Source organism: Vipera ursinii (genome assembly GCF_947247035.1).
Source record: "Vipera ursinii genome assembly, chromosome: 3".
Lineage (NCBI taxonomy): Eukaryota > Metazoa > Chordata > Lepidosauria > Squamata > Viperidae > Vipera > Vipera ursinii.
In genome coordinates this window covers 24,076,586-24,100,374 of record NC_139516.1, presented here as the reverse complement: position 1 = coordinate 24,100,374, position 23,789 = coordinate 24,076,586, and the positions used below count along the sequence as shown (strand labels likewise).

The following is a 23,789-nucleotide window of genomic DNA, read 5'->3' as shown; positions in this document are numbered from 1 at the left end:
TTTGTTATCATATATTAGCATAGAGAGCTAGTATGGTATAGTGCAGACATGTCAGACCTGCGATGTCACATGACATTGCGCAATGTATCAGGACGGTTTTGCCATTGCCGGCAATGGGGTGGGTGTAGCTTCTGCATGACGCATCCGGCCTGTGGGCTGGCAGTTTGACACCCCTGGTGTAGTGGATAAGGCACCAAGCTAGAAACCAGGAGACTGTGAGTTCTAGTGTCACCATAGGTACAAAGCCAGCTGAATGACCTTGGGCCAGTTATACTCTCTTAGCCCTACAAGAAGACAAATCACTTCTGAAATCTTATCAAGAAAATGGCAAGGACTAGTCCAGGCAGTTGCCAGGAGTCAGAAACTGACCTGAAGCCACCCCTACCCCACCCCAAAATTAACATGACTCTACTACATTGTCAGATATTTTTGTCAGCCTTGTGAGAAGAGGCTATAAAAATCTGGTTAAATAAATACATTCTCTTTTTGCACTTTAGACTTTTTCCTGAGATCCTATCATCTTGAAAGAAAATGATGAAGCTGGTGTATGTTATACCTTTTTTTATGCATGCCTTCACCATGATGGAAGCTCGTCCAAAAGTCTTAGGTAAGTACCAGTTATTATTATTTTTTAAATCAAACCTGAATTAAAACTTGATATGAAGCTAAAAACAGATTGATATATAGACAGTCCAGCAGTAAGGTAGATAGATTCCGTCACTATTGGAAGACCTGAACATCTAGGTTAGGGTCAGATTGTCTTGGGCAAAATCTATCTCTGTGGTTGCTAAGAATTGATACCCACTTGATGGCACATAATCAATCAAGGTATGTTCAAAAAAGACAATCTGGCACCCCATAATGATTTTGAGTAGAACTCCCATTGCTATTGACCACTGATCTTCTTGAGTATTGATAGCAACTGAAGTTTAAATACATGTGCATTAAGTTGCCTGCTGTCCTTTAAATGATAGTGTTTATCTATCAAATGGAGGAATGTATTGTACTGAAAGTTTCTTTTCATTTAAGAGTATTTTATCTGGAGTGGCAAATCTATAATTTTATTTCAGAAGTCTTTGTTGTTGTTAGTTGCGAAGTCATGTCTGACCCATCGCGATCCCATGGACAATGTTCCTCCAGGCCTTCCTGTCCTCTACCATCTTCTGGAGTCCATTTAAGCTCACACCTACTGCTTCAGTGACTCCATCCAGCCACCTCATTCTCTGTCATCCCCTTCTTCTCTTGCCCTCAATCTTTCCCAGCATTAGGCTTTTCTCCAGTGAGTCCTTCCTTCTCATTAGGTGGCCAAAGTATTTGAGTTTTAGCTTCAGGATCTGGCCTTCTAAAGAGCAGTCAGGGTTGATCTCCTCTAGGACTGACCGGTTTGATCGCCTTGCAGTCCAAGGGACTCGCAGGAGTCTTCTCCAGCACCAGAGTTCAAAGGCTTCAATTCTTTGGCGCTCAGCCTTTTTTATGGTCCAACTTTCACTGCCATACATTGCAACTGGGAAGACCATAGCCTTGACTTTACCCACTTTTGTTGACAGTGTGATGTCTCTGCTTTTTAGTGTGCTGTCTAGATTTGCCATGGCTTTCCTCCTGAGGAGCAAGCGTCTTTTAATTTCTTGGCTACAGTCCCCATCTGCAGTGATCTTGGAGCCCAGGAAAATAAAATCTGTCACTACCTCCGTTTCTTCTCCATCTATTTGCCAGGAATTGAGAGGGCCGGATGCCATGATCTTGGTTTTCTTAATGTTTAGTTTCAACCCAACTTTTGCACTCTCCTTCTTCACTCGTAACAAGAGGCTCTTTAGTTCCTCTTCACTTTCTGCCATTAGAGTGGTATCATCTGCGTATCTTAGGTTGTTGATATTTCTCCCGGCAATCTTAATTCCAACTTTGATTCATCTAGCTCTGCCTTTCTCATGATGTGTTCTGCATATAAGTTAAATAGGCAGGGTGACAGTATACAGCCTTGCCGGACTCCTTTCCCAATTTTGAACCAATCAGTGGTTCCGTGTCCAGTTCTCACTGTTGCTTCTTGACCCGCATATAGGTTTCTCAAGAGACAAATTTAAGAACTTGCCACAGTTTGTTGTGATCCACACAATCAAATGCTTTAGCATAGTCAATGAAGCAGAAGTAGATGTTTTTCTGGTACTCCCTAGCCTTCCGATCTGAGGGGCTCATCTTCAGAAGTCTTTACAATTTATGTATGTATGTATGTTTATATACTTGTGCACATGTGTGTGTATGCTTGTGCCATATATCATTCATGTTCTTTAGCTGATACACTAAAAAGCCTAAATACAGTCTTAATTAATAAAGAAGGAATATCTTTTTCAAGTGATTAAGCCAGCTGTATCTTTTTTCCTCCTCCAGAAACTAAATGTAAAACTGGTCCATTGGATATTGTCTTTGTGATTGACAGCTCACGTAGTGTCCGGCCCTTTGAGTTTGAGACCATGCGGCGCTTCATGATTGACATCATCCATAATTTGGATGTAGGGCCTAATGCCACACGGATTGGGGTGATTCAGTACTCCAGCCAAGTCCAGAATGTCTTCTCTCTCAAGTCCTTCTTCACCAGGGCCGAAATGGAGAAGGCTATCAATAGCATTGTCCCCTTGGCTCAAGGCACAATGACAGGCTTGGCCATCCAATATGCCATGAATGTGGCCTTTACTGTACAGAACGGGGCCCGGCCACTTCACAGGAAGATTCCCCGTGTGGCTGTCATTGTAACTGATGGGCGGCCCCAGGACCGTGTGACTGAAGTGGCTGCTCAAGCACGAGCTGCTGGCATTGAGATTTATGCTGTGGGTGTTCAGCGGGCAGACATGAACTCTTTGAGGGCCATGGCATCTCCCCCACTGGAGGAACATGTCTTCTTGGTGGAGTCCTTTGATCTCATCCAACAGTTTGGCAAACAGTTCCAGGACAAGTTATGTGGTGAGTAAAGGAATAAAGCTTGTATTGAGACTTGATTTTGATCCTTCTTATTTTCCTTCTACTTACCATGGGTGGGCAAATCTTTCTGAATGGGAAAATGTCATTAAATTTGAAATCCCAAGTGTTCAACTAGTGTTTCAAGTGTGGGTCCATCTGTTTTGAGCATTTTGGAAATATTTTCAGTTGGAAACAGCTCTATTTCAAACATTTCCCAAATGTTCCAAACAGACTCTTTGCATTCAGAAGTGAAGTTTTGTAAAGGTTTTTCACTTAAAACTGTTCAAAAATAAAGCATGTCCTATGCAGTGTCTCTAATATTTATTTATAGAAACTTTTGTGATGATTGTGATCTTCAAAGTAGGCATATGCACTGATTAAATAGCTCAAAAACCCACTTTTTCAGCAGCCATTCTTGGTTTCAAATAACTTTTTCCAGAAATATGTATCTAAGTATCTGAGGGTGGGGAGTTATTGCCATTACTATTTTTGTGTTGTATTATTGCTTCATTTCTACTATTCTATGGTGGCTGAGGAATTCTTGGAGTTGGAGTCCCCACATCTTAAAATTGCCAAGGTTGAGAAGCACTGCTAAAGGATCTTTTCTATCCAGATTTCCAGCTAAAGAGAAAGAAAAGTTAAATAGAGCTACATATATGCTTCCAGAAGAGTTCCACTGCTTTACAATATTACAGTTCCCAGCACATCCTTCCTTCTTAATATGCAAACTTACTTCTTCCAGGTGTTGATATGTGCACAGAACTTGATCATGGCTGCCAGCACACTTGTGTCAGTATCCCAAGCTCCTTTTATTGCCAGTGTAAACGAGGATACAAACTTAATGCAGATGGAAAAACATGCTCAAGTAAGACTAATAGACCATTTAACTGATGGGTGAAATTTTGAAACCATTTTGTGAGCACTCACAAAACAGTTGTTTTTCTGCACTGAGGAAAAACATTTAACTATTGTTCTGCTCTTTGGTTGCCATTTTTATTTTATCATAATGGCTGTGGGACCATTTGATTATGGGGGCCAGTACTTTGCAGCATGTACTGCAAAGTACATGCTGATTATGGGGGCCAGTACTTTTGCATTTTTTATTTTTAAAAATCTAGACCATCAAGTGATTTAGTGGTAATAAAAGGATGATGCAAATGATAATCTCTTGGGGCCCCAAAAGTGCACACACACACATAATTAATAGTGTTGATTATGTATTAGTTATGGTACCCAACATAGTGTTCACAGGAATCAGTGCTTATGTATGTACAGTATCTTCCAGCTAGTTAAACAAATTAGACCTTTTTTAAAAAAAAAATTATGCGGCTCAGAAACATGTGTCATTGGATGAAACTGGTTTTACAAAATTGCTGAGCCATACAAGAAAAAATTAGAAGCTGTATCATGTGGAAGTCTTATCTGATACTGTATTTCTATGAACTGTTTGTTAATGAAAATAGCAAGGGGAGAGTCAGAAGTGCTGCTTATAGACAGAAATAAATGCTTGAAGCTAATGTGAAAGTAATAAACTAGAAGATAAATCTGTATCTGAGCCATTTTTCTGCTTTTTGCAAAACTGGGATTGGGTTCTCTCTTAGCTGTCCCAGTAGAAAACAGTCCTCTCAGGTTTTTTCCTGAAGTTCAAACTCTGAATGCTGTTTTACTCCTGCAGTCATTGATCCGTGTGCTAATGAGAGACATGGCTGTGAGCACCAGTGCGTTAATTCACAAGGTACCTTCATTTGCCGTTGCTGGACAGGCTACCAGCTTAATCAAGACAAGAAGACCTGTAGCAGTGAGTAAACTCTGTGTTGCATCAGCAGTTATAAGGAGAAATAACCATTCTGTAGCTGCTGTTGAAATTTGGGTGGTGTGGGAGAGTCAATTTTCACCAAGAAAATGGCATAATGAGAAAGGTCACCCCTTCTTTGCAATACTGGGATCTTTTCTGTCCTCATTAAACTATACAAAAAAAGGGAGAATCTGTGGATCCTTTGATGTTGTTGAACTAGAATTCCCAGCAGCCTCAACCCTGCTGGCCAAGGAAAGGGAAGTGGTTATGGTAGTTCAACAACTTCTGGGACATCTCAGGTTTTCCACACTGTATTAAATATATTCTTCTGTATTTTATGCCAGTGCTGTTTGATGTAAAGGAAATGAAGCCATTTTACAGGAAAGAAAGGCAAATGTTTGCAGCAAATGCTGGATCTTGAGTCCTGCCATTGTGTTAAATCAAAAATGCAGATTGTTTTATTGCATACATGGTGATGTCCTCTAATGGTTTCTTTCTTCTTTCAGTGATCAATTTCTGCAATTTCAACAATCACACTTGCCAGCAAGACTGTGTTAATATAGTTAATGGATATTATTGCCGATGTCATGATGGCTTCACTTTGCAGGCAGATGGCAAGACATGCCAAGGTATATTTTATATATGGCTGGTTGTGGCTTTGTATGCTTTAATCTATCACATGTAGCGCACACTTAAATGGGCCAAAAGATTATATCTGTGTAATTAGACTGGCAGAGCAGTGCAAATAGGCATCCACTTGAATTATTAATTAATTAATTAATTTTATTTGTATACCGCCCTTCTCCCGAAGGACTCAGGGCGGTGAACAGAGCAATACATGTTAAAAAACAGAATACAAAAATTAAAAAAGATTAAACAAGTGCCCAGAACTCTTAGATAGATTAAAACACATTTAAAAGTAATAAAAACCCAACCCCCTCCCATCAGGCCAGGCCAGCTTCTTCAAAAAGATACGTCTTTAGATCGCGCCGGAAGGAGCGAAGGTCAGGCGCCATCCGGAGCTCAACCGGAAGATGGTTCCATAAATCCGGCGCGCCCACAGAGAACGCCCTCCCCCTGGGGGCCACCAGTCGGCATTCTTTGACCGGAGGCACCCTGAGGAGACCCTCTCTGTGGGAGCGTATTGGGCGGAGGGAAGTTGATGCCGGCTGCAGGTGCTCCCCAAGGTATTCCGGACCCATGCCATGTAGGGCTTTGTAGGTCAATACCAGCACCTTGAACCTCACCCAGAAGACAATTGGGAGCCAATGCAGCTCGCGGAGCAGAGGTGTAACATGGGAGTATCGGGAGACTCCCAACACAACTCTCGCGGCTGCATTCTGTACCAGTTGGAGCCTCCGAGTGGTCTTCAAGGGCAGCCCCATGTAGAGAGCGTTGCAGTAGTCTAAACGAGAGGTCACGAGCGCATGAGTGACCGTACGCAGGTCATCCCGGTCTAGATAGGGCCGCAACTGATGCACCAGACGAACCTGGGCGAAGGCCCCCCTAGTCACGGCCACTATGTGATCTTCCAAAGTAAGCCGTGAATCTAGGAGGACTCTCAAGTTGCGAGCCCTATCTATGGGGGGTAATAGCTCACCCCCCATAGAAAGAGATGGGATATTCTGAATATCCCACTCAGTCTTGTCGGGGTTGAGTTGAAGTCTGTTCCTGCCCATCCAGGCAACGGGACATCACATCGAGGGCATCACTGGGGTGGTTTGGGGTCGAAATAAAAAGCTGGGTATCATCAGCATACTGATGATACCCAACTCCAAAACCACGAATGATCTCACCCAGCGGTTTCATATAGATGTTGAACAGGAGAGGCGAGAGGACCGACCCCTGAGGGACTCCACAAGCGAGAGGCCTCGAGGTCGACCTCTGCCCCCCTGCCAACACCGACTGCGAACGTCCCAGGAGATAGGAGGAGAACCACTGAAAGACTGTGCCTCCCACTCCCAATCCCCTGAGACGCCGCAGCAGGATACCATGGTCGATGGTATCGAACGCTGCTGAGAGGTCTAATAGGACTAGGACAGAGGAATGTCCCCTGTCTCAGGCCCTCCAGAGATCATTCACCAGAGCGACCAATTATCAATATGATTCTGAGGCTCTAGATTAATAATCCATGACAAAAGCTGCTTTATTTGGAGAATTGTGAAAAATTGAGAAATATTTTTGTTCATATATTTACTATTTCATCTATATGAAATCCCTGTTAGTGATCATCTTTTGGTCTGAGGATTTGTTGTTCAGTCACTAAGTTGTGTCCAACTATTTTCAACCCCATGGATCATAACACTCCATGTCCCCCTGTCCTCCACTATTTCCCATAGTTCAATCAAGTTCATGCTCATTGTGTCAATGACACTATCTAGCTATCTCAGTATTTAAGTTTCAGCTTCACTATCTGGGTTTGAGGTGAGATATTGTCAATAGGTTAATGGTACTTACTGGTACATCACCACTCTATGTCTAGCCAGAGATGTGGAAATCTTGAACCAATGTCTGGAGCCTCTGATGGACTGTGTGGAAAGAAATAAGCCCTAGCAAGCTAGAGATACTGTTTGTCTATAAAATTCTGGATTTTCAAGAAACCTTGGCTCCAGGATTAGCTTACATAAGGTCATCTGAAACTGCAGATCCATGGCTTGGATTTCTCACAGCATCTGAGAAACTATGGCTATACCTATGCCCATCTTTCGCTGGTATGCCACTTATGTGCTATCGGATCCCAGAAGCACTGAATCATATCCTTACCACCAAATATTTGGGCTATTGCAGTGCGATTTACTTGGTGCTACTTTTGAAGAGAGTTCAGAAGCTACAACTGGTCCAGAATGGAATGACTATGTTACAGAATAACATCTGAACACCACAATAATACCTGAGCTGTCTGCCAATAGGCTTCTGGGTGCAATTCAGAGTGCCAATAATTACCAATAAAGCTCTCTATGTTGTGGTACAGGTTTCATTAGGAATCATCTTATTCAAAATGTTTCTGCCCATTCTGTGAGTTGACTTAGAGAGGGCCTGTTCCTATGAGAGGTGATGGGTAGATGGGCTACAAGGCAGTTTTCTATGGCAGCCCAGCTTTCCCCAGAGGTGTGTTTCACCTTTCCTAATAAAGCCTTGCTATTTAAACATGTTTTGAGATTTAGATTGATGCGTATTTAATCATTTATATTTTCAGTGTAATTTTTTTGGTGGTAGTTATGTTGGTTTTACAGTCAGTAAAAACAAGACCAGGGGCTGACTGTGGCTCAGACCATGAGCTTCTCCTTGCAAAGTTTAGGCTTAAACTGAAGAAAGTAGGGAAAAGCACTAGGCCACTCAGGTATGAATTAAATCATATCCCTGTTGAATATACAGTAGAGGTGACAAATAGATTTAAGGAATTAGATCTGATAGACAGAGTGCCTGAAGAACTATGGACAGAGGTTCGCGACATTGTACAACAGGTAGCAACCAAAACCATCCCAAAGAAAAAGAAATGCAAGAAAGCAAAATGGCTGTCTGAGGAAGCTTTGCAAATAGCTGAGGAAAGGAGGGAAGCGAAAGGCAAGGGAGAAAAAGAAAGATACGCCCAATTGAATGCAGAATTCCAGAGAATAGCTAGAAGAGATAAGAATGCCTTCTTAAATGAACAGTGCAAAGAAGTAGAAGAAAACAATAGAATAGGGAGGACCAGAGATCTTTTCAAGAAAATTGGAGAGATGAAGGGAACGTTTAATGCAAAAATGGGCATGATAAAGGACCAAAATGGTAGGGACCTAACAGAGGCAGAAGAGATTAAGAAGAGGTGGCAAAATTACACAGAAGAACTATACAAGAATGAGCTTAATGTCCCAGATAATCACAATGAGGTGGTCACTGACCTCGAGCCAGACATCCTAAAATGTGAAGTGAAGTGGGCCTTAGAAAAGCTGAGCAACAACAAAGCTAGTGGAGGTGACAGTATTCCAGCTGAGCTATTCAAAATCTTAAAAGACAATGCAGTAAAAGTGCTACACTCAATTTGCCAGCAAATTTGGAAAACTCAACAGTGGCCACAGGATTGGAAAAGATCAGTTTACATTCCAATTCCAAAGAAAGGCAGTGCCAAAGAATGTTCAAACTATCGCACCATTGCACTCATTTCTCATGCTACCAAAGTCATGCTTAAAATCCTACAAGCTAGACTTCAGCAGTATGTGGATCGAGAACTACCAGAAGTACAGGCAGGATTTCGAAGAGGCAAAGGAACTAGAGATCAAATTGCCAACATACGCTGGATCATGGAGAAAGCTAGAGAGTTCCAGAAAAACATCTACTTCTGCTTCATTGACTATGCTAAAGCCTTTGATTGTGTGGATCATAACAAACTGTGGCAAGTTCTTAAAGAGATGGGAGTACCAGACCATCTTATTTGTCTCTTGAGAAACCTATATGCAGGTCAAGAAGCAACAGTGAGAACTGAACATGGAACCACTGATTGGTTCAAAATTGGGAAAGGAGTCCGGCAAGGCTGTATACTGTCACCCTGCCTATTTAACCTATATGCAGAGCACATCATGAGAAAGGCAGGGCTAGATGGATCAAAAGTTTGAATTAAGATTGCCAGGAGAAATATCAGCAACATAAGATACGCAGATGATACCACTCTAATGGCAGAAAGTGAAGAAGAACTAAAGAGCCTCTTGTGAGTGTGAAGAAGGAGAGTGCAAAACTTGGGTTGAAACTTAACATTAAGAAAACCAAGATCATGGCATCTGGCCCTCTCAAGTCCTGGCAAATAGATGGGAAGAAATGGAGGTAGTGACAGATTTTATTTTCCTGGGCTCCAAGATCACTGCAGATGGGGACTGTAGCCAAGAAATTAAAAGACGCTTGCTCCTGGGGAGGAAAGCCATGGCAAATCTAGACAGCACACTAAAAAGCAGAGACATCACCCTGTCAACAAAAGTGCGTATAGTCAAGGCTATGGTCTTCCCAGTTGCAATGTATGGCAGTGAAAGTTGGACCATAAGAAAGGCTGAGCGCCAAAGAATTGAGGCCTTTGAACTATGGTGCTGGAGAAGACTCCTGCGAGTCCCTTGGACTGCAAGGCGATCAAACCGGTCAGTCCTAGAGGAGATCAATCCTGACTGCTCTTTAGAAGGCCAGATCCTGAAGCTAAAACTCAAATACTTTGGCCACCTAATGAGAAGGAAGGACTCACTGGAGAAGAGCCTAATGCTGGGAAAGATCGAGGGCAAGAGAAGAAGGGGACGACAGAGAATGAGGTGGCCGGATGGAGTCACTGAAGCAGTAGTCATGAGCTTAAATGGACTCCAGAAGATGGTAGAGGACAGGAAGGCCTGGAGGAATGTTGTCCATAGGGTCGCGATGGGTCGGTCACGACTTCGCAGCTAACAACAACAACATGTTGGAATGATTATTACATATTGCCCCAAGTTGTCTGAGTAGATGATATAACATTTTGTAAAATGAATAAAATATGGGAAATGCTTTTGTACAAGTGATGAGACTTGTATGGGGTGTCTCTTACCATCCTTGTAGGTATAGGATATTTCAGTTTTACTTATAGGTAAAGTGACTACATTTTCTTGGGAAAAATAAAGGCCCAACTTGAAAAAAAGGACAAATCTGAAAGAGGTTCATAAGGAAAAGAAAATAATTGTTTATATTTATAACTTTGCTTTACAAATGAAAATTCTGGAGCAAAATTGGGAAAATAAGTAATTAAACAAATTTAAAGGACAGATTTTAGAGATAAAAGACTGTCTTTTATAATAAAGGACACATGTTCCCTATATATTTAGGTGAACCAGCCTGGATATTTGTTAAATACTTATTCATGTTTATATTTGAAAGATATTTCAGAAAACCAAGACTAACAACAACATCAATAACATCCATTTATTAGAGCACTGCACAAGTCACCCTTTGGTCATAATGCAGTTATTTCCACTCTGACTATGGAATAAGGCAATTGTAGTTTGACACATATAAAGGCTACCATGTTTGGCAAAATATATTTTCTGAATGATACATGACATGCTTCTTATTGGCATTTCAGCCAATGATCTCTGCAATATTGTAGAACATGGATGTGAATTCAAATGTCTCAGTACCTCTGGCTCTTACCATTGTGTCTGCCCAGAAGGTCAACAACTGCAGGCAGATAAGAAGACTTGTAACAGTGAGTATCTGGTTGATAAAAGGTTCCTCTAATGTATTGGACATTTTTCCCAGGTAAGCATCTCGTGAAAGGTAGCCATAGAGATTATTTTAGAGATGGCAGACAACAAAGAGTGGCATTTTGAATGAGAGCCATCACTTTTGCTAGTGAATATTTTTACTGAATTGATCTCAGAGAAGTGTTTCTGCTCCTTGGAGACATTTTAGACCAGCAAATGATAACATAAATGATTTATTAAGAAAGAGTTATATTACTTTCTGGAGTTTATTGGATGTCCCAGAGTGAGTGCCATGGCTTTGAAGAAGACAAAAATGTGTTTGATTAGAAATACTTTTAGGATTTGTGGTGAAAGAATGAAAGGACTGAACATGCTGCTTGATTCCCCTATAATCTAGCAGAAAGCTTCGGGTACAATTTGCAAAAATCCAGTGAAGGAATGTGCAAGGATTTTGATGTATAAAGTACATTCAACGTATCAACCTTGGCTAGAATTGGAGACTGATATAATTCCCATGCAACCCCAAAGAGTTAGAAAAAACAAAGTTTGATCTAATATGAGCTAGTGTCTGAAAGAAAGTCAGACAAAATTACAGTAATTTGGATGCAGAGAATCTGATTTAAGTTATGCCAGTGGTGAGTCTGTGTATTTGGAGTCCTTTTTATTTAGCCACTTCTGTGAGTGATAGAGGAACTGGCTTGACTATTTTGGCTTTGCATGTTCTGTGTCAGACTGGCCTAAACTTGCTCCCTGAGAAAGAACGATGCTTGACTCCATAGATGTTAGAGAAAAGGTACTTTTATTACAGATGCTGAGTGCAGCGTAAGAGTGGCAAGCTCTGAAGAAAAACTGTGAGAAAAATCATATATTGAAAGCAATCCCCAATGTCCCAAACTCTCCCTCCTAGGAGAGTAGTCCAAACAGGTCCCATTCTGATGTTTTGGGAACATGGTACCTCTGGCACCAGAGCAAATTCCTTTCCCAGGGCTGGTGTCCTTAAAAAGGAGGAAGATTACGCAGCTTAGCTCCTCTGGCTCCTGTCAGTGTGCACACTCCCCAAATTCCCATAAGATTCCTTCACAACTCTTCCCCTCTCAGTTCCCCCTTCCCCCTGGTTATGGCAGTTGCTAGCAAGCTTCAAAGAAGACAAAGCTAGGCAGCTGACATTCTGATTGGATTGTAGTATTAGTGGTTTGAACCATATTGGCATATGTGAATTTGGTTTACTGGTTTACTGAGAAGCCGGGTGCACTGTGATAACTAACTTACTTCTAGAAAGGTGAATTTGAACTGCTGCTTCATTCCCTACTGTGGTATTCAGTGAATAGGTAAAGGAAAAACCATGTCTTCTGTGACAAAAACACACACAAAAAGACCAAAAGCAATAATACAGGTAGTCCTCGATTTATGATCACAACTGTGATCAGAAATCTGTTGGTAAGCAAGGCAATTGTTAAGTGAATCATGCCTGATTTTTCAACCTTTTTTGCATGGTTTTTAAGCAAGTCATTACAGTTATTAAGTGGATCATATGGTCGTTAAGTGGAATCCAGCTTCCCCCATTGACCTCTTGTCATAAGTCAACAGGAAAGGTTGCAAATTATGATCACATGATCCCAGGACATTGCAACAGTCATATATGCTGGTTGCCAAGGTTCAAAATGTTGAACACGTGACCATGGGGATGATGTTACAGTTTTAAGTGCAAAGACTGGTTGAAAGTCACTTTTCCCAATGCCATTGTAGCTTCAAACAGTTGCTAAGAGTATGGCTGTAAGTCAAGGACACAATCATCCAAAAATGACAATAATTTATGTTGTGACCTCATGATGCATGTAGCATATGTAGCATATCAAACAGCAAGGGATCTCCGGTATTTTCGGAGTATGTCAGTGTCTTCCCATGTGATATTTAAAGTCTTTAATTATCTATGTATGTTCTTTTCCATATATTTCCAGGGTGTCTTCTGGGTCATTTGGCATCGGGGGGGAATCCAGCTCATTGCCATTTTGGGAATTCAATTATTAGGTCATTTTATGTTATGTAGGCCATTTTATGAAAAATAAAATTATGACCTGCACCTTATTATTCCATTGAATGCTAACTTAAGAGAAAGTCTCCAAAGCTTTTTGGGGCAAGAAGTAAAAGAATGGTAGGAAATTCTCTGCTATTCTCTGCTTTCTTGAAGTCAAAATTAAAACTGCCTCATCCCATCCTTTTTGCTTTTTTCCCCGGGCAACAGAGTGCAAGGCTGGGCACATTGATTTGGTGATGGTCATTGATGGCTCTAAGAGTGTCCGACCCCAGAATTTTGAGCTGGTGAAACAGTTTGTCAATCAGATAGTGGATTTCCTAGATGTGTCCCCTCAAGGCACCCATGTGGGGCTGGTCCAGTACTCTAGCCGAGTGCGCACTGAGTTCCCACTCAACAAATTCACAACAGCAGCTGATGTTAAGGAAGCTGTTCAAAGAGTACAGTACATGGAAAAGGGCACCATGACTGGACTGGCCCTCAAGCACATGGTGGAACACAGCTTCTCTGAGGCAGAGGGTGCCCGACCTCTTTCCCAGAACATTCCCAGGATTGGCCTGGTCTTTACTGATGGACGTTCTCAAGATGACATCTCAGAATGGGCTAGAAAAGGAAAAGAATCAGGTAAGGCTATAAATGGAAAGTGTGATGTATTTGGATTGTTTGTTAGGTTCATATCTAGCCTTTCCTCCAGGAACGGAAGGTAGCATACATAGTGTTCTCTAATTTTAAATTAAATTAATTTTTAATTTTTTAAATTACTCAATTAATAAAACTTTTAAAATCAAATTTATTTTCAAATTTTAAATTAATGCATTAATAATATAATTTTTAAATTTCCTAACATTGAGAACAATTAACCAGTGGAAGAGCTTGCCTTCAGAAGTTGTAGGTGCACCATCACTGGAGACTTTGAAGAAGAGTCTGGACAGTCACTTGTCTGGAATGGTATAGGGTCTCCTACTTGAGCAGGGAGTTGGATTAGGTCCAAGGTCCCTTCCAATTCTAATTCTAATTCTTTTGTCCAATTTTCCTTCACATCAACAACCTTGCAAGAGAAGTTGACCTGCAAAAGAGTGACTGCCCATAGTAAACCATTGAGTTTCCGTGATTGATGGCGCACTTGTGCTTGGATCTGCGCTATCATAGTGCAAAACTTTAAACTCTATAAAACATCGGCTCTTTCTATGTTTACAATGTGTTTAATGCATTGCAACACTATTATTCATAATTGCATAGATGTGGAGTGATATAGATAATATAATAAATGGCTCTGAACTGGTTTAATCCTTGAAAACACCTCCCAAATGGACACATTTTGCTACAACCCATGACAGAGATATACTAAATTATAGCCTTCTTTTGAACAACAGCTTGATCACTAAGCTTGTGTAAAGTGGTTTGGTTTCACATCAGTGAGGTGCTTTTTGCCCTAGAAGGAGTGCAGTTCTTAATCAAGTGATTTGCAAGTGCCTCAAACGCACTTCCTTTGCTCTATAGGAACTGTTGTATGGAACTACTATCATCCCCAGAAGAACTCAAAATAATGCTTTACTGTTAGGCTTTCAAACTAAAGGCTTTGCATAGCACATTGATCACTTATCCAGTGGCAGAAACAATTTGTCTGCAGCTTCCAATGTCAGGACTTACTGTAATAAAATAATTAGCATGTTACTGTTTTCACAGTGTTTCCATATGGTCTTCCAGATGTATAATTCTCAAAAAACCTACCCAGCATTCCAGCTAAACTTTACAAGAGATGCCTAACACATCTAGAGAACATCAAGGAGTGGAAGGCTCAATTACATAAATTTAGACAAGCCTTTTTTTATTTGAAATGGAAAATAGGACACTGCCATTATTTTAGAACTAGCTTGTCCAGATGGGCATGGAGTGGAATCCAACAGCATCCAGGACTCTAGTTCCTCATTCACCATGATCAGGGATGATGGGAGTTACATACAACAAGTTTACAATCCTGGTCTAGTAAATCATGCCTACCTGGTCTAATCATGATTCTCAGATATCTGCTCCTATTTTATTCCTTTAAAAGTAATGATTATTAACTATGTTCATATTGATGGTGTTTTGTTATATTGCTTTCATCTCTGTTGAGCCAGGAGTTTGTGGCTAATTAGTCAATTCTCTAATTTCCTCTTGTTATTGCCAAAGAAAAAATGTATAAGAGTTTCAGATTAACAGTATGTTTTTAAAAAAACAGAGACATTGATACTGCTTTCTTGGCAGTTATTAAAATTCCAAGTGATGAAATAGACAGCTTATGTTTTGCAGTTAAACCCAAAATTACAAAAAAATAAATAAAGATTTTTGTCCATTGCCAATGTTATTTTTGGATTGTAATTCTCTATGTCTCACTGAAGCTGATCCAGACTTTCTAACCTTGCTTTTTCCCAAGAATGGCCAAAAGCATTAAGTGTGACAAAGAGAATAGGGACTTCTCAAGGGAGCTGGCTCTTTGCATATGTCCAGAATATGATCATTTGAGTCTGGTGATTTGTGCCTGAGTGAGAATTCTGCATTGATTTGTTTTGTGATCCATTTATTTATTTACTTGAGTGCACATTCTCAGAGACTTCTCCAAAGTTTAAAAATCTCAATACTCCTTCTGTTCTTCTAATTTTCATTTTCAGAGTCTCACAAGGAAGACCATTGGGTACAGGATTCAAATCGTTGTAGATATATACTTATTTATTTATATGGCTGTCGGTATCACATAGTGATCTCAGGTGCCACACAACAGCCATGAACTGTTGTAAAGTCAGCCCCTGGCTACATCCTTATTTTATTTAGGCCATCCATCTTACCTCAGGGTAACTCTGAGTGGCTTTGCTGCTATTACTAGGCTTTCTTATCTCCTTGTACAAATAATAGTCAATTTGATTTCTGTGTACCTCATCTACCTGTAGGTATCATTTTGGTTATTTGAAAATTATGTTAGCAGTTAAGGAATTATTGGATTGGCAAAGACTGATAAATCATTTTTTTATTTCATTTTAGTATCCTAGGCTATAAAGTCCATCTACATTGCTGTTTTCAGCTGTCTTTAACCACAAGCAGCACATCTTTTCTGCTATTTCAAATTGTACATGACTACTAAACCACCAGCCTTCTCTTCTTTTGTATCAGTGATTGGAGTATAAAGCTAGATAACCATTGTATTGAATGTCTATGGAGATTCTTAGTCATTCAAGTCATAGTTGTTCCAAAGAGGCTTTTTCATGAGGCAACTGGACTTTCTTGGTTTTTTTGAAGATATTTTGTTTCTCATCCAAAAATCTTCTTTAGCTCTGACTGGACAGAGAGGACCATTGGTTTGAAAGAGAGGTCAAAGAGGGGTCAAAATTGAACAGTCCTCTCTCAACAGAGAGGGTGGGATATGACATCATCTATCTCCAGTCTATAACACAGTCCTTTCAACAGTTCCAAGGAGGCTCCTGTTCCGTACCAGCCTGCTACCGGCCCTGCAGAAAAGGCAGGGACAACCCCTTTACAAACGGCAAGAGGCTGGAATTACGCCTGCCAAATTTATAGCTACAAAAACAAACAAGACACGAACCAAGAAACAGGAGCTTTAAGAAACACGAACTATCCAACCGGTTGCCTTCAGCAAACCAGCCCTCCCCACACATTCCCCTTATATAGAGTTCAGGGCGTGGCTTCTCTCTGCCTCCTTCCGAGAAGCCCCATTGCCTTCCTCTGTTTACTCCTAATTGACTGCCTCCTGCATCGGGCATCCTTGAACAGGGCCAGCTGTGGGTCATCTTCATCCACGCTGTCAGGCTCACACAGCTGGGTCTCCGTGGTGACCAAGTGGGAGGGGCCTGGCTGAGGGCTCTCATCAGCAAGATCTTCAACCCCCTCAGCAAGGTCTTCAACACCCCCCTCCTCCTCCTCTGAGTCGTCCGACCCAACTGCCGAACCCACAGGCTGACCCTGAATCACAACAGCTCCATACCCATTTGCACTAATCAGGAGAACCTGACAACCCAGATAAACCTCCAGGTGCTCAGCGACTCGCTAAAAGAATGCAAATGACCAGCTGTCTGCAAGAAGTATAAAAATCCTTCCATTCTCCACCATCCAGTCAGAGCTGAAGAAGCTTCTTGAATGAGAAGTGAAACGTCTTCAGAGAAAAGCAAGGAAGTCCAGTTACCTTGTGAAAAAAGCATATTTAGGGCATCTTATCGAAGGGTTGTTCATGAAGTCTAATTGATATTATTCAGCTACAGATTGTAATATACCCAAGGCCCATCTTTGTTATATCTACCCTGACTATGAAAGCAATACTGTTCTTTCTTTGCTTTTCATGCCCTGAACAGTAAACAGTGTGGTCTTCTGACTGCAATTTCAGTCCATTTCAATTCACTGATACCTAAGATGTTCATGTGTAGTTAGTCCATTTCATATTTGACTTTTTAGCTTTCCCATGTTCACGCATTTTATGTTCCATGTCCCCCTGTAATTCTCTCTTTGCAATTTAAGATTTTCTTTTTTCTGCATTGCAAGGTCAGCAATTTGAGATCCATAAGGCTCTAACAAGTACCATTAGTACTCCAAAAGAACCTCAACTCTTCCTTGGCAGCATGTTGAGTGCCAGCCAACCTGAGGGGTATATAATCTGGCACCTAGATCATCAATCACTTCACAGCAACACTACAAATTTATAGTGTCTATCCATGTGTGGGTTTCTTGTTAGTAAAATAAAAGAATAATACACCAATGCCTTTTCCTGTGCAGAGTGAAATAATGTGTTTGCTATTGTCACTAAAGTGGTAATGTTCCTATTGCTGCTTCTCAATGTAGGTAGCTGCTTGCTTTAGAATCCTAAGTGATTGATTGCAAGATGAAGACAACCTGTATGTACAAATTTCCTCTATATTGCTCTGCCCCAGTGACAATTTACACCTTTTCCATGGGTATTTAAGTGACGTCTCTCCTCATGTCCATCCACCTTGTTATTCCCCTCAATCTTGCCAAACATTATTTTTCCCAATATACCAACTGCTTGCATTCCAAACCCAAGTGTGGATTTCTCCTTGTGAATTATTGACTCAGAGAAACAATTAGCCTTTATTGGTTCACAGTTGATTTATTGATGTTTTCATAGTACTCTTAGCAACTATTTCTAAATCTATAATTTGAATAGCCAATTTGTTGATATGTTTACTTTTCCAACCCATTGTTCATCTTTCTTTATTCCTAAACCAAAGGAAATAACATTATTTACTATCTTCTATTCTTTGTTAGCAGTGAATTCATTAAGCATGGTAGTTGATATTAGCATGAGCTTAATATTTAACATTAACCCAATTTTCACTATTTTTAGATCCCTAATGAGCTCCTCTAGGCCTTCTTTACTAGTTTAATATAACTAACAAACAAGCAAGCAAATAAACAATTTCTGAAGGATGAGATATACAGTATGTGTCAGCTTTTTCCCATCTGTTCATCCCATTTGCCAAAGACGCAGTTTAAAATAAGCATTCACACAAATTTAAAGAAACTGAAATGTGTTCCTAATCCACTTAGTGTCAATATATGCATTTATATATACAGTGCTTTTTTTGTAAAAGAAAAAGGTGCCAGAACTCACACATGTCATACAACCCGCCTTGCCTACCCTACAAGGTTCCATCCAAAAAAGGTGCAGGAACTCCGTTCTGAGCGTTCTATGAGAAAAAAAGCCCTGTATATATAAAGTTTAAATATCTGCAGATAGTACTTAAATCAGCTTTCTGTCAGAAGACTAGGGGTACAATGGCATTAATGGACAAATCCCCAATTTTCAATCCCATTCACACTGAAGTGGGAGCTGGTGAAGTTAAAAGTATTTTAAAACCTGGCTTGGCTTGCATAAGAGCATATTAAAACATGTTGGAAGAAGATACCAGTATTTGTCATTTCCCTACACATAGCAGAATTTAGCTGCTTTTTGAAAAACCAATGATCTAGATCAGGGGTGTCAAACTGTCTGCCCGCGGGCCAGATGCGTCATGCGGAAGCTGTGCCCACCCTAGCTCCAGTAAGGGGGAAAAAGTCATAATATGTCGCAACACGTCATGTGATGTGGGGAGTTTGACCCCTTATCTACATAGTTGGAAAGAGCTCCCATTTCCCATCTGAACCAGAAGTTAAAGCAAGAGCAATCCAATAATCAGTTATGGTGTCTTTGATGGTATAATATTTGACCTGTCATCACTATTTCATTCTGTCAAGATCTTTATGACACAGATAAGAGTAATTATCGTATTGAGGCTCAGATTGTCCAAAACCCCACTAGATACAATTGCTTGAATCCTTCAAAGTTTTTTGAGTTTTGATTATTGGAATAGCCAGCATTTTGGAAGGAAGATGATGGTAGAGATTGTGAGCTGACAGTGCAAAGGGTATAGACTTATATCACTCGTGTGTGCAAAGCTTCAGTTTTCTATTTCTTCCTCAGTGTTGTGAGAAGGAAGCTTGATTTTATTTCCTGCTTTGTTCCAGGGGCTTTAAAAATAAATTAATGACTGACTATAGCTTGAAGCATTAGGCTCCTATTCCTTGCATAGATACCTAACTTGAAATTTACTGTATGTTGGTGGGTCTGCAGGTATCATCATGTTTGCAGTTGGTGTTGGTAAAGCTGTCGAGGAAGAGCTGAGAGAAATTGCTTCTGAGCCAGTGGATCAACATTTTTCATATTCAGCAGATTTTAACACCATGACTCATATAGTTGACAATCTCAAACTCAATATCTGCCCAGGTAAGTTACTACAGCTTCAAGTATTTAGAGGACATATTCCAGTAAAACCCATGGGTAACTTGTCCATTTTGTATCTTGCCCTAACTATCATTCAGGATCCAGATTACTTAGCACTACAAAATGATGTTGAAATCTGTGACGGCAAAGAATTGTTTGTCAAATTTGCTTCATATCATAACTATATGTGGGCACGTTTTATTACATATATAACTATAGATACTCATCATTAAATATATTTCAGTGTCCTTAAATAAGTACAGCATCTTTATGGGCTTTTAAACTATGATCTATGATTTAGGCTAATGGTTGAAGAAAACCATGGCTAAAATAAACCAAAGCTTACCATTATTTGTGAAACCTCCAAAATGGGTAGATAAGATAAATTTATATAAGATTCTCCTAGGATGCTGGGGATTTGGGGGACTGTTTATGGATAAAGGATTGGATATCTATGTGTCTAATGAATTTTGCGGTATTTCAGAGGAGGGCACAGGAACAACTGAAATCCGTAGCCCATGTGAATGTGCGGCTCTTGTACAGTTCCAGACAAACACTATTGAAATTCTACAAGATCTCACCAATAAAAATATCCTTTAAATAGTGGAACTTGCACAAAAAGTGTGATAGGAGACATTGGGAAAATCTAAATTGAATAGGAAAGTTGCTTAAACCTACTGTTTTAGCAAAATTTGAAATTTTTACTTTAAATGTCTTTGAGTATTTTTAAAAAATGAAGATTTAGGGAAACGTTTAATAAACTATTTAATAAAAATACAAAAACTTACGCTAAACTTCTAGGAACTAATACATCAAGTAAAAAATAAAGGTTCAGTGGGTAAGGGACTCAATATAGTTGAGTGCTTACAGTGATGAGTTTGCAGTTTGAGGAAACTTAAGGAATTTTTTAAAAAAAGGATTGCCTGACTTGCAGCTGAGATATGTTCCTGCCAATCAACATTTCAGTGTATCTTCACATTATCTCTTGTTTTGGCTTCCTTAATGCAAGCACTTGCTCAGATGACTGCCAGACTCGATCATTTGGAAAACCAAATTGCCAACAAAAAGTGATTGTCATGTAAAGATACCCAATGTTTTTGGCAAAGAAATTTTCTGTACTTCATCCTTGGCATATCAAGAGTGGTTGCAATGATTATCTACTCAGGATCTTGAGTGGGACTCTTTTTCCTCCAGATTGTCTAAATTATATAAAAAAACACTTTACATTTTTTCCCTTTTGGTAAGTTGAATAGTTGAGACTGAACTGTAAAAAAACTGATTGAATTTTGGTAGGTGGACATTTCAGAGAAGGAAAAGGAAGTGAACTATCTAGTGTCTTCAAGAGCTGCTGGGATTATTCAGTAATTATTGATTTTTTTAAAAAAGGAATTTGAAGCAAACCCAGAAGTCTTGATTTACAAAAATGGGAGCATAAAGCAAGAAATTCCTTCCTTGCTAAATTATGTTATCAGGCTATCTGTAGGAAGAAGAGACAGCATCACTGTCTAATGTTCCCCCCAAAAAGAAGGTGTGAATGATTTTCTTACTATCTTTCGTTGTGAACAGTTGAACTTTCCTAATAAACAGCTTTTCCTCTACATGTGTTGATACTACAATTCCCAGATTTTCCAGCTAGCATCTTGTAATTTTAACATATCTTGAAGTGCCCAGGGGAGGGGAATGCTTGAATAATACTTGCTTTTGAAAGTGGTTCTTTATTTAAATCAACAACTGAAATGAGTTGGTTCAAAAATTGAACAAAAGAGTGATTGGGATATTTCTTTACCTCTCTAGGCCCAACCTGACTTTGACAGAATTGCTGGAGAATTTGTCATGATTTCCCTTTTTTAAAAAATCAGTGAATTCTTTTAAAAGTTCTATATGTCTGCATATATGTATGTACTTTTGTTTCTAAGAGAGGGTAAGGGTAATATTTTTTCTAAATAATTGTCTTTTTATTATATGCAAATTTTATCCTGATAAATAAACTTGTTGTTGATTTCTTACTTCTTTGTATCTTCTTTCCATTTGAAATATGTGAAAATAATTTGTATTTGGATAATTCTTTTTCCCTTACCTCCAATTATTTTGCATATATTAGTAATCTGAACAAAAATGTCACAAATCAGCCAAAAAAAGGAAAGAAAAGGAAAGAAAATCTCTTCCTCATGAATACACAGATGCATCCATGTGGAGACAAACATGCTGTCAGTGATTGATGCTCTTCCGTTCTACAGAATAATCCAAAATATAAATATATTAGGTTAGATTTAAATATTCTCCAAGCTGGTTCTTCCAAGCATCCTGGACTTTGAATCCTTTAATATTTAGCCAAATGGTTATGAAAGCACATCCACAAGGTGAACCAGCACATTTGTTTTCCAGACTGAAATTGTGTTTTACTTATGTTGTGCAAGGTGCTATTGTAGCTAAACCAGAAGGGAAATATAAACAATCAAGGAGGCTTCAGTGATGGAAAGATGCATAACAGACAACACCCTAATGATGTCACTCTCTGCCACCTTCAACAGTGAAGTAAGCTTAAACAGATGAATAAAAAACAGAAAATTAAAGCTTTATATTAAGACAAGCAGTGAAGCAGCTAACTATATTATTGTTGTTATTGTTCAGTCGCTGTCATGCCCAACTCTTCTTGACCCTCTGGACCATAGCACATGAGGGCCACCTGTCCTCCACCATCGCACAGAGTTTGTCTAAATATATGTTCATTGCATTGATGACACTGTCTAATCACCTCGCCCTCTGTCATCCCCTTCTCGTTTTGCCCCAAACTCAGGGTCTTTCCCAATGAGTATATTATTGTACATCCTTAAAAATTTAATGGAACTTTTTTTTACACAGGAGGAGTCTTTACGCTATGCTGTAAATATCTATATACTCCTGGAAAATCATCATATGGGTATAACAATGCAAACAGTTCATATATGTTCCACACATGCTCAAAAATAGTGCAACATTTCCAATTTGATTACAAATTGGATTTGTTTTGGAGCACATAACAACATGGATTTAGCATCATCTTTCAGTTCTTTAATGCAGCTGTATGGGATCAATCAGCAGCTTCAGAGAGTGGACACATGATTCCAGGAAGAAACATGAATGCTTTAATGAGTTGCAGACAAAAACTACATTTGTACACTAAAATACTTTTAATGAAATATTTCCAAAGCACTGCACAGCCTTAATATGCTCTACATGCAAAGCCACTTCATAATTTTTCCACCCAAATTACGTCTTTGAGGAATGCCAAGTAAGAAACTTATTTCCTTCACCATCCCTTTTTCCATGCTCTGGAGAAATGGACAATTGGAGCATTTGATTGTGCCAATGAATGAGAACTTGTGAAAAGTGACGGGACCTGCCCTCCCACCCATAGAAATGTATGTTTTCTTCCAGATCCAGAGCAGTACTTGTTTTTACAGGTGAAAACCTTGAATGGGACATTTGATCCCCATGATTTTCCAATCATATGGCTAGAGCCTGTTCTTCATAATATACAGCATGCTCCCCACTCCAAGCAAATCGAGAAGTGGATGAAGCACAGCTGTATAAGATTTATTGCTGGTAGTTCTGAATCAACCAATTCAGACAAGGCATCTAGTGAACCTAAAATGATTTTGAAGTAAAAAAAAAACTAAAACAAATCACATAAATAAACTTTTATGAAAATGTACTTTCTTTGCTGTGCTCTGCTTGTTGTGGCTGATTCTAGTACTGACTGCCCACGAGGGCATCATAGTGGGAAGAGAAATATAAGCAGATGAGAAATTTTAGGAGTGGAAACTCTGGCACCAAAAAATACAGCTGTGAACTAATTGAAGGGTAATAAATTAAGCAATAATAAAATGCAAGAGCCTTTGAAAAAAATCAGTACAAACTGTTCTTCCCTATCTGAAACCAACTGCAAGATGAAAGGATATCACATCTAAATCTAAAAATCTTTCTGGATTCTGCAGAAACATCCCTCTGCTATCATAAATCTTCAAACCTGTCACTATAATCATAAGGATCAGCTTCTAATAACTTTGTAAGGTAAAGGTAAAG

General features: G+C 39.6%; 2 protein-coding genes across 2 annotated transcripts in view; one reads left to right on the top strand and one right to left on the bottom strand.

Annotated features, from left to right (window-relative positions):
• Positions 1-23,789, bottom strand: part of LOC310638086 (uncharacterized protein) — an 880,437-nt gene that overhangs the window by 224,201 nt on the left and 632,447 nt on the right. The window lies entirely within an intron of this gene.
• On the top strand, positions 532-20,795 carry MATN4 (matrilin 4; the record flags this gene model as incomplete). Its single annotated transcript, XM_083357324.1, has 10 exons — positions 532-607; positions 2,383-2,952; positions 3,692-3,814; positions 4,625-4,747; positions 5,251-5,373; positions 10,809-10,931; positions 13,172-13,585; positions 19,575-19,727; positions 20,209-20,310; positions 20,734-20,795. The coding sequence occupies 10 exons, from the start codon at positions 532-534 to the stop codon at positions 20,793-20,795; spliced, it is 1,869 nt and encodes a 622-aa protein (XP_083213450.1).